The sequence below is a fragment of the Dryas octopetala genome, chromosome 3 (assembly GCF_963921425.1).
Source record: "Dryas octopetala chromosome 3, drDryOcto1.1, whole genome shotgun sequence".
In the NCBI taxonomy this organism is placed as follows: domain Eukaryota; kingdom Viridiplantae; phylum Streptophyta; class Magnoliopsida; order Rosales; family Rosaceae; genus Dryas; species Dryas octopetala.
This window is the reverse complement of record NC_141368.1, coordinates 13,435,036-13,447,281: the sequence shown is the minus strand read 5'-3', so window position 1 is coordinate 13,447,281 and position 12,246 is coordinate 13,435,036. Positions and strand designations below refer to the sequence as shown.

General features: G+C 35.2%; 1 protein-coding gene across 1 annotated transcript; it reads right to left on the bottom strand.

The window, feature by feature from the left end:
- Positions 1–2,886: 2,886 nt before the first annotated feature.
- LOC147291103 (serine/threonine-protein kinase BSK2-like) lies at positions 2,887–10,597 on the bottom strand. The gene is made up of 10 exons (XM_086238129.1): positions 10,437–10,597; positions 10,075–10,295; positions 9,841–9,976; positions 8,705–8,838; positions 8,018–8,123; positions 7,130–7,215; positions 5,120–5,308; positions 4,845–5,003; positions 4,297–4,410; positions 2,887–3,537 (listed from the first exon to the last, which is right to left on the bottom strand). The coding sequence occupies exons 1-10, from the start codon at positions 10,504–10,506 to the stop codon at positions 3,286–3,288; spliced, it is 1,467 nt and encodes a 488-aa protein (XP_086094255.1). The 5' UTR covers positions 10,507–10,597; the 3' UTR covers positions 2,887–3,285.
- Positions 10,598–12,246: the final 1,649 nt, after the last annotated feature.

Genomic DNA, 12,246 nt, shown 5'->3' with positions numbered 1-12,246 from the left:
AGTCTAGTTTTAAAGAAGATTCCAAGAGAGGAGGAAACGTTGCAAGTTGGCTTCAGACTCTAGAAACGACTAACACTTCCACGGGGCATGGGGCATGTCTCACACATGTGGGTCCCACCTCATTGGAAGTGACTCTCCTCTAGGCTCTAGAAACACCTCTGCCTTCTGTGCCGCCTCTTTTTCTCCCTAAATAATTATTTTTCTCTGTACGGAAAGATTTATATAATTAAGAAATCAATCTTTTTATGGGAGAAAACAATCATGCTGATGTGGCAGGATAAGATTGACCGCTACTTGCACCCAAAAACAAGTGTTTTTTCGTTACAACCATAAACAAAAACAATTTCTTTTTATCTTTTTGTTATAACTTATAAGTTTATAACCAAAAACAATTTTTTTTTTTTTTTTACCTGCAAACTTAAATTTATTTTTTATTAATATTTGAAAATATTATTTGTGATTTCATTGTGGGAGGGGATTTTTGCACTTTGCTATAATATTAGGAATCTCAAATTTGTGTATTAAATTTAAATTTTAAATAAAATATCTTGTTGTAAATAAACCGACTATATGAATTAATGAAACAAAACTAGTTGAAGTCTTTTTCACTTTGATTTGGCAGTGAACTTTCATTAAAGCAATTGTCTCTTATAAATTTTGTCCTTTGCCTCAATTTGGTAGATGCTTCTTCTGTGTCCACATTATAAGAAATCTCATAGTGGCCTGAAAGAGCAATGCTAGCTAACTTCAGCACAATTTATCTAACCTGATTAGCAAGAACTGAGTTGGGTTTTAACTTCACATGGTTAATCTAACATGATCTTGAGTTTAGAATATTTAATTATGTATTTATCCTTTAATAATAACATGTTGTTATCGTGATTAATAAAACTAATAATAATGAACATGCACATATAATAAAACAATACTAAGTAACATGCAAACCAGCTTCACACTTGTTGCAACTTGCAACACTAATAGAAGTGAAAAAGAAAAAACATAAATGAATTTAATCAGTACTACCACATTGTTTTTTTAAAGTTACCCTAGCCTCAGCATTACAATTTTTTGTTTTTTCAAGGTAAAGTTATTGATAACTAAACACAGACAAGAAAATGGGCTAGCCCAGAAAGAAAGCAAAGGCAACAAGGCCAATACAACAGCAAATGCCTGCAAACCCAACTAACAACCGCAAGAAAATGAATTAGACCACGCTAGCACATAACCATTGAATGTGAGTGACTCGTTGTATACAACCGGTATACTAACAAAAAAATGAGTCATACACAACAATATATAGCAGGCACATAACCCATGAATATGAGAGACTGGTTGTATACAACCAAGTGTATTAACAAAGACAGTTATTGGGATAGTCCAGTTAGAAGGGTCGTAGAATTTGCCCCTTTACACCTAAGCTCAATTCCCTCCTTTCCTGAATTAAAAAAACTGTACTAACATGAAACAAGTCAAACACAACAGCATGCAGTTAGAAACTTCCAGCCAAATCAATGCAGAAAAACACAAAGGCCAACTGGAGCCAAGCCAAAGAACCAAGTCTTTCAAGAGGCATAAACCCAACAACCATACCAGCTCAAGCCTCAACCAGTGGGGTGAACATTCCACTCTTGAAGGAGAGATATTAGCATTAGTGAACATAACTAACAGCAGCTGCCAAACACAATATCTTGGTGATGATGTGAAGGTGCTTGACTTTGTGATGGATAGTAGCCCAATCAACAAAGAGAGGCCCAAAAGACTTGAATTAGAGGTGTCAAACAAGTCGGGTCGGTCGGAGCACAACACAACACGATACGATTAAAATAGGCACGGCATGGCACGGCACGAAATGAGCCTGAATTAGGCACGACTCTTTTAACATTGTTTTTTTAATTTTTAAATAACTTTTCAACAAAAATATTCAATTTTTATGAAAAATAATGTTAATATTTAATTATAAATAAGAAAAAATATCATGAGATTAAATTTATTACTCTAAAAAAAAAAAAAAAAAAAGGTTCGTGGATCAGCCTATTTAAGGCACTGCACGAGCACGAATGGCTCGCAGGCCGTATCGGGCTTAGGTGTTAACTATATAGGCCGGCCCGACCACGATACGAAAGCACGTTGAGCTCAACTTAAACAGGCTGGAACGGACTGGCCCGCTTGACACCTCTAACTTAGATAGAACATTAGACAAACTGAACGAGTATGTGAATCAGTGTGTGATATTCTTTTACCACAATCTAAACCATATATTTAATTAAGAGTCAACTTATCGGCAATTTAGATTCACATACCAAATTTATGAGTTTAGTCTCCTTGCTAAACATAAAGATATATTTGCGGATCCTTGATTGAATTTTCTCAAGGAGTGGAAGGCAATCCAGCAACTTCAATTGAGCATTGCAATTAAGGGATCGACTAGTTACATTAGCCAAAACTTTTCACTTTTCTTTTCTTCGTCACCTATCAACCAAAAGATTTAAAGACAAGCCACTTTTTTTGGTAAACTTAGATAGTCTATAATAGAATTTGATTTTCTTTTTAAAAGAAAAAAAAAAAAAAAAAACTAAACATTTTTACAAGAGAAGTATATCTTTTATTTTTCGTCTAACAATGGTGGGCCAAAAACTTCACCTATCCTGAAATGAAATGAGATGAAGCCCGAGAGAAGTATATCTTTTTGGCTTATACATTATGCGACCTGGAAGAAATCTTTGCATTAAAACTTCACTTATTAGATTAATATTAGCCGCATATCTTTGCATCCAACACTCAACGTCACAATAAAATGATCACATGAACACAATAAGCAGAGATTAATGTAAGATAATAATTGTATAGAACCCGTTTTATGCAAGAAATTTTCTGATGCGACGGGATTTGAATGATTATTTTGTGCAACAGCAACAAATTTTACCAAATAAAGTTGTTGGCACATAGAGAAATAAAATGATTGATGGGTATGATTCTAGAATTATAGAGGATTTCAAATTGCTCAATGCATTTTAAAATCCAAGGTCAAAGCCTGAAAATTGTAAATTGGATTGAACAGCTGATTACACATCTCGTTATTTCTTATTTCCAAATTTGCTTATACATTTGTGTAAAACTACTTTGCTAACTAGAAGATGATGGTGTCAAACTGTCAACTGAAAATAACCCTCAACCCAGCTGAAATAAAACCTGCTTCCACGTGATCCTGTGCCCTAAGCTTTAGGGTGAAAAGGGGAATAAAATTCAATGACCTGGGTTACCACCATCTCAACTGTGCATCATAATCTAATTTCGCCAGCTGTTTTGCTTCTTTGCTTCAAAGGAAGCTCCATCGTGAAGCATGTCCTGAGCATCAGTTTCCATTCCAAGTTTGGAGAGGGCAAGAGCCTGCATGTAGAAGGCAGTTGGCCACTCAGGCAAGCACACCTGAGCTTGCATGGCATCTCTCAAAGCTAATTCCGGTTGCTCATTCATCAGGTAGCAGAGCGTTCGCCTCACAAATACCGTACCCGAAGGAACCGACATCATTGAAACCAACTGTACAACAATGATCAAATGTTAAAAATACATGTGTAAAGATACAAATATACTGATATATTTCAGTTTTACTTGTTAAAGTTACAGCATTCAACCCAAAACCAATTAGCCATAGAGGTCTAGGATTTTGTACATAAAACTGATTTGGCTAGCTTGATATACACTGTACCCATTTCCAAACAGATTAAACTTTTCGGCTCTAGTGGTTATCTAACATAGTAATGGTTCTAAGAAGTTTTGCGTTCGAAACCTTCAACCTCCAACCCTCATCCTCCGCTTATCATTTATCATGTTAACAAGTAGGGTGGGGTTGCTCCTATCCTGTACGAATTTGTTTCTCTCCACGTTCAGGATGGGGCTACACACAAGGGAGAGTACTTGATATACAACATTGACCCATTCCCTGATAGCTTAAATTTTTTAGGTCCAGTGGTTCTCATGTCCCCCAAATAGAAGGATTCCTTTGTGGACTGTGTATCAGATGCTACCCTTGTCACCAATTGCAACAGTGGTACCTCCCATGATTGAAAGTAGGAGTTTCTGGAGTATTTGTAATCATTTACTGCTTATATGATTTTAAGAGCCAAAGAGTTTATATTAGAAGTTACTTAGAAGATGAAATAGTAAAAAGATGCTTTAGGGAAATATGAGTTCAAGATTTTAATAATAGGAATTGCTAACAAGACCATGACATTTTAGGAATCAAATTCTGCTTTGGAAGACAATAGTAAATGAAACCAATAATAAATATTAAAATACCTTTGAATAATACTCCACAGCATTTTTAAAATCCTTGTCTCTAAACGCAATATCCCCAAATTTCTTGGTATTCAACATATCTTGTACTTGCTGTGTCCACTCTTGGAATGACAGCTTTACATAGCACACATTTGCAATGACACGGATCGTCAATAAAATTACCACTTCACAAGCATTTATAGATAAATTAAAGATATATTGGAATGATATTATACTTCATTTTTTTTTAAGAAGAAACAGATGTTATTTGTATGTAAAAAAGAGGTTACATGGCATATGATATTACACATTTTCAAATTATAGAAAGGGAACAATGGTCCTAACATACACATTTTAAGATAGAAGACTATAGTTCAGTAGATGTTATAGAGGCTAATCAAACACTGATGTGGAACATCAACCATGTTTAGGTCAAAGACTGGCAATTGTTCAAGAAACCCTATGCAATGGTGGAAGGTTGCGATCTTTATTTAGGTAAGACTATTCTAATTAATATCTGGCTACTTTCATATCTATGTGGTTCTACATAGAGAAGAATAAAAACTCACTTCATTTTCTGCACCCTCTTCATCTTTATAACCAGTTTTGAGCAAAATCTCATGAACTGCGGCAAGGTCCATCCGTGCGCAAGCCTTCCCAAGAGGAGAAAGCATGGTTGGCAGCACTACTGGAGTTTTTGTTAAACCCATTAGAACATGTGATGAAACCTAAAATACCAATGTGACAAATGAACATCTTAATAAAAATATATGAATAAATTATAAATCAAGTCATCACAAAATTCTAGCTTTCAATCAAGTTCAAGGGCTCTTCAAAATTCTACCTCTGTCTGCTTTTGGAGGGGGGCTACAGCTGACAGAAGAAATTTGATGTCAGGTCGATCTTTAGCCTCATATTGAAGACATTTTGAGGCCAGTTCAACCAACTCAGTTGCATCTTCATTGTCATATTGTCCTTCTAAAGATGAATCCATTAATAACAACAAATTTTTTCCCCTTATCAAATCCAATGCCTGGGGGGAAAAAAATAAAATTGTTATTTCCACTTAGTAAGAAGTTGTCAGTGACATGTGTGCCTCAACCATCAAAGGTGATGAAACGCCTAAATAATAGATAATTTTATGACATCAAAGAATAATCAATCTTACACATACTTAATTGCAAAGAAAGACTATATGTAGTTCTTAGACTTGCAGTCAAGTAGACCATAGTGAGCATTGTAGCCACAATCATGTTGGTTACTTTCCCAAATGAGAGAGGTGTGTCAAGGGCCAAGGGGATTTGGTGTGATTCAGCGCTACTCAATTCTAAACCAACTTTACAGCCCTTGATAGCCTTCTCCTTGAGAGGGCTAGCCACAAAACCAAAAATAGCTGCACAAAGGCGGAAATATTGACAACAAGGTGGAAGGAAACTCCTTCAAACGTGTTATTGATTTTGGTACCCACTTCAAACTGAAATTTTGGCCGATAATTCAATATATCAGCCGAAATTTCATTCCCTGGTATCAAGCTTAACCACTACATACAACTTTGCAATCTCAAACAAAACATCTTAGCCATTTTCCTCTAGACAGCTCCAATGGAGCAACCTAGGTCTATAATCAAAGACGAAAACTGGTGGTCTGAGAGCATGAACTTCCTAATACACATTAGTCAGCATACCCTTTGTCGGATAAACTTCCTTTTTTTAAGTTTATTACATTCTTTAATCCAATGTATGCTAGCATTTGACTACCTCAAAGTAGGTCAATGAAATAATGCAGATAGTGTCAACTGTATTCAGGTTGAGACACAAAAATCAGGGTACCACTAATCAAAATAAGCATGAGAGTGATTTTCGATGGTTTAAGCAAAAGTGCACCTAAGACCTATGGTGGAACCAATAAGAAGTCAAGTAATCATGTTCCTGTTGAAGGTGTTACAATGGTAGGGATAAGCCACAGAGAACATGATTTAAAGTATGAGAGATTAAGGAAAAAAAAGAAAGAGGTTGTACAGCCAAAAAGAAAATGACTAGTTAGGTGTATCTATGACTTAGTATTAAAAACAATAACAATAGCAACAATAATTACTGTCACCATCATCATCCTTGTGACACAGCCTAAATTTGATAGACCATATAACCCAAACTAATTGGTTATAGGTGGAGAGGCCCAGTATTTTATATATTCTGATGAAAGCCTTCAAATACCCAATGTGAGACTCTATATTCTCAACACGCCACTTCACATGTGGCTGGACTGAGTCAAACACATGAATCAATTACATTGGTTGATGTGGAGCACTTGGCCAAATTGGTTTGGCACATAGACAAATTGTATGTTTAGATACCAAGATAAAGTTGGTTTACCACTATACTATTCCCAAAAGCTTAATTGTTAGGATGTGGGCCAACATTTTTTTATAATCTAACACTCACCCTCACATATGGGTCTCTCTCCACCATTAGACCCAATGTTTGGGATTCAACTTACATTGTGAGGATGTACTTAATTACAGAGTTTCGAACTCAGAGTCTCTTACTCTAATACCATGCTAAAGCTAGAGCATCCAATTCAAAAACAATTAGCTATGGGTGGACCATGGAGAGGCCCGAGATTTTATACATTGTAATTTTCAAGGCTTCAATTCCAATACCCAGTGTGAGACCTTTTATTGACAACAATCTGAGATGATGGTTTTGTACCCATAAGAGAAAGGTATCTTCACAAGACTGTCAAGCATGGTTTGACAATAGAGATAAAAAGAACATGATTGAACTAAAGAGTGAAAATGCCCTGAAGCTTAAGATAGTGAAGAAAATTCAAGATAAAATATGTGAAGAATGTATACATGGCTTGGAGGGATATGCTTCCCACTCAAAAGGTCAAGCAGAACACTTCCATAACTGTAGATTACACTCTCTGGAATGACCCTACCTGCAAAAACATAACATTTTATCATTTACAGTGGATAATAGTATTTCATTTTTGACCCCCATCAGAAACATACCATGAATTACACACAGTGTTGCTACCAATTTAATTTAGAGTATGATAACAAAAATACTAATGAAAACAAAAGAGCACTTCAATGAGATCTAACTGCATTTTACCATTTTATCATAGATAACTGTAGATTCTACCAAAGTTTCTCGAATAATTTCAGAATGCAACATTTCTCATCATATAAAAATATTTTCCTTTTATTTATAAGACTCATCATGTAACAATATTAACCATTAGAAGTAGAGATGTTTCCTCTCTGTCAAATCAGACCAAGAGACTTCGCTTTCTTTGGAAGGCAGAGAAAGTGAAGACTACGCATTGCTTAGGGGAGACTAGAGAATAAAACTCTTCGGGTCTGTCAATCATTGCTAAATGGCAAAGCTCACACAACAGAAAGCACAAGATAACAAAATGTGAGTTCCAGGGACCATTTTTCGCATTTTGATCCACTAACTTGCAGTTCTAACCTAACAGGTTTCATGGAGACAGGCTCCCAAGTTTCGCTTGTTGCTTAACGGGGCAGTCTCCCTTAATTTTACTGTCTGTAACAACTGGGTTTTTTTTCCCCTTTTCTTTTGGCTTATCACCCCATCTGCTAGTTACTTAATTTTCTGCTCTAACAGATATCCTTAACTATTAAGACATAAGATCAAATATCATAATATTGAAATACTGCCACAAATAAGAGTCTATAAACAAACTCCAATTATATATGTTTCAAAAAATGGCATACCTGTCCGCAAAAATTCGGGTGGAGTATAAGCCAAGTTAGTGCTATAGCTTTTTCCATCTCGGCTATTTTTTATCAGACCAAAGCTAGATAACCGCGGGTCACCATCCTGGCAAAGAATCAAAATTAACTTCAAATAATAACACCACAGAATATGCTCCCTCGATGTATAAGAGATAATTAGTCACAAGTCATTCAACGAGTCCAGAAAAAGGAAATTGCTTTTTCAATGAAGTTTAATAAAGAATTATTTGATAATAAAAATTAGGTCACTCTCCTGAATTAGGCCATAAAAAATAGCATGAGCCTTGAGGTTGCCCCTGGCCTTAAATCACATATTAGCTAGGCGGACCTTTCTTTTCTGAGTGAGAACCCATCAGGATCGCCCCGAAAAGGAAGATTGCAGTTCATAGATCATTAGTTCGATTTTGTTTTTGAACAACAAGGAGAATAATATCGCCCTTAGTCCCTTACCACAATTCTATTTGTGTTAATCATCATATCCTGATGAACAATTTCTATCTTGATATCCATAATTGCGCTATATTGTAATACAGAATGCACAATACATAAACAATATGCAAGTGTATAAACTACATTAATTTCCATAATCCCCAACCTTGTGCATCAATAGTTAGGTTTTGAGTCAATGAAGCGCTAAGGTACTGATTGTGTCTGAATATTGTGTACCTCATCAAAGAGAACTCTGTACGCATTTAAGTCATGATACAGTTTTCGGTTTTCTGTATTGCAATGATCAAGGGCTTCTGCAATATAGTATGCAACTCTCACGCGCATTTCCCATGGCAATGGCTGTTTCTCCCCTACAACAAGTATCTACCATTAATACAAGAATGATAAAAGGAGGTTTGGGAAGAATAATGCCTACAAAAATTAATTATCACTGAGGGAAACCAAAAAGAGAACCTGCATCTGGAAGCATCAACTATGAGCCTTAACTTAAAAAAAAAAATCGAAAACTAAAAAAAGGAAAACAAAAACTTAAGAGGAAAAATAATGACATAATCAAGTCATCCAAGGTCAAAGATATGAGAATATGCACACAGAAAATAATCTACTTTGTAACTAAAAGATTATGTACAGAGAAACAGTACATAGGAAATGAAAAAGAAAAAATGAACCCTTCTGATGAAACTACAATTTCAACACTACATAGGAAATGAAAAATTCTTCTGCACTAACACATCATTTAAACTATCAAAATTTAGTTAAAACTTCTTCCTATGAAAACAAATACGGTTTCAAACCCATGGGGAATCCTCACCAACAGAAATGATATTGTGACAACCCACAAGAAGTTAGGCTTCATAGATCTAGCATGTGAGATATCATCACAGTGAATCTAATATTTGCATGGTCTGGATCATCCATTGTCAATGCATTATTTGAGGACATTGATTTAATAGAAGTTAGGATTGAGGAGGGTGCACCCTTTGGATGGAGAGGGGGGGGTGTGGGAGGGGAAACTTGAAACTAAGAAGTAAACTAAAGAAAACGTGAAATAAATAAATAAATTACAGAAATAAGTATAGCAGACACATGAACCCTAGCAATAGCAGACTATCTAGACTAATTGATTAGTGAGAGTCCTTGGACACAGCCAAGGATGTTGATTTATGATTGGTGATCACTTCCAAAGCATTGTGATAAGTTACTACTCAAGGAATGATCAAAGCAAAACTAAATTATGTTACAAGTTCCAACATTATGAGGCTTATAGCAAATTAGCAACATTCATGTTTTTTCTAGAGTAAACAGTTTACAAATTACAAACACAAATATGTATAAAGAAGACAGAAACATACAGTGAAAGAGGTGTTTGGAGAGAGTATCATTGGGCATGTACTCTGCCACCAACAGCCTCTCATCTCCCTCAGCACAACACCCGAATAAATTCACCAATCGTTTGTGTCTAACTTTGCCAACCCCAGAAGCCTCCGCCTACATACAATAAAGTAAAATGAAAAACCCAATTAAGTTAAACTCACAATCAATCCCACACACACACACAATACACAAACCCAGTGGCATTGGCATACCAAAAACTGATGTGGGTCGGGCCAAGATTGCTTAGAAAAGCGTTTAATGGCCACTAAACGATTGTTGCGAAGCTTCCCTCTGTAAACAACATTGGGGGCCTTCTCTCCACTCTCAGAGACTATAAGTTCGGAGTTGAACCCATTGGTGGCTGTTCTTAGCTCTGCTAGACTGAACTCTTTGAATGCAGGAACTGCTTGTTCATCTTCTTCCTCTCCATTGGCTTTCACACCATAATGGTTCAAAGTTCAAACACGAATCAATTATTTTCTTTCTTATATTTTATATGGGTCTTGTCAATAAAATAAAATACAAATATTGAATCCCATAAAAGAAAAAGAGTAAGAGAAGCAAAAATAAAAACCTGGATCTGGGAGAGGAGGGTCTTGGTCTGGGGAAGGGAGGCTTGTGGTTTTGGACTGGAAGCAGCCCATTGCTGAGTGCTACATGCCACTCACTGCTTTCTTTGTTTCTTTAGTTTCTGAGTTGTGTCTATTGAATAGGACTGAGTGAAGTGAAGTCAAGTCAGAAGACTTTGTGTGTGAAAACGAAGGAAAATAGTCAACAAGAGGAGTAGTGGGGGAGTTTTATGATGTGGGGTTCGGCCGTCCAGTTCAAAATGGGAAACTGAGACATCAAGCTCAAGAAGATGAAGAAGCACATGATATGCTGACAATCAGCACGTGTAGCGAAACCGAGGATCCAACGCGTGTTAGAATTTTCTTTCCATATATATTTTCTTTTTTCTAATGTACAAATGTACAATCAACCCCAAGCTCCGTAAAAAACAAAAAACATACTTTTTTTTTATGATAAAAACTTGCATATATAACGGGTGTGTACAATATATCCATACTCTCATCATGTTTGTTCACATATTAGTCATGCAACTATTCTTTATGAGTTAAATGATGTATACATCTATTGCATGCAAGTTTTTCTCTTTTTGATACTTGAATTCTAAATTTTATTCAGTGAATCTGTTCTGACCTACTTAAACTACTGTCTTAACACCCTTTAAATTTTTTGTCCATCTTAAGTATTAAATAATCATGAGTTTTGGTTAAATTAAATCACAATTAAGGCTTCTCAATTCCAATCAAAAAAATTTGGAATACAATTTTGCATTTGATTCCAATTTCGAAATTTGATATCTCTCATTTTGATTATGAATTTTTAAAAATTCCATAAATTTTTGAAATTTCACAATTTAAAATTTAAGTAAATTACTCCAAAGTTCATTTTACAGCCCTTAATAATTTTAAAAAAAGGCACCTAAAAAGGTGGAATAATGAATAGATCCACTTTGTACAAATAAAACTCACGTTATGTTCTATTCTGTGTTTTAGCATCGAGCACTCGGTGGGTTTATCTTTAAAAAAAAAAAAAAAGTGAGAAAATTGTCATTGTCTCATAGTAGCAATTTAGAGGGTGTTTTTGTAATTTAAATAACTATTGTCGCACACTAACAATGATTGTCATTATCTGATAATGGAAATTTCAGAGCGCATAATGGCATTTTGCTGAGCGCTCGATGGGTTGTACCGAGTGCTTGGTAATGGTGCAGAATGCTCGGCTCATTAAAGTGGATCGGCTAGTCACAATGTTTTTAAAAGTGGGCCGGCCAATCAGGGCATTTTTCAATTTGGACTTTAAAAAAAACCCCTTAAAATATTTATAAAATAATTCAGAAATTTTCAAAATACTCACATTTTCACAAAATGGTGGAGCCTACTAATTTGGGTAAAATACACAATTACAAAAAATAAAATAAAAAATAATTAGATTTAGGTCATTTAAAAAAACAGTTTTTAGATGTAGACCGAGGATGTTTTAAAATTTATAAGAAAATTTTTTTAATTCATAATAAAGTCATTTTTCGATTTGAAGGGTATTTTCCCTCTTAGGGTGTAGAGTGGGCTTTGTAGAGGCTACCCAAAATCTCAGAGTTAAAACCTAACATAAAGCCGTTAAAAAAAAATATATAAAAAGACTTTATTAGAAATCTTAAATCACTATTGGTGTTAGCTTAAGAAATACTTATAAAATAGACTGAATTTTAACTTTAAAAAAAAAATCACGAAAACAAGAGGCCCAAAAATTTTAGGAGCCTGCAAAGGCCAACAAAGAGTATGTGATGACTTACGGAAAAGATCAGTCGATGAGAGGTGGGA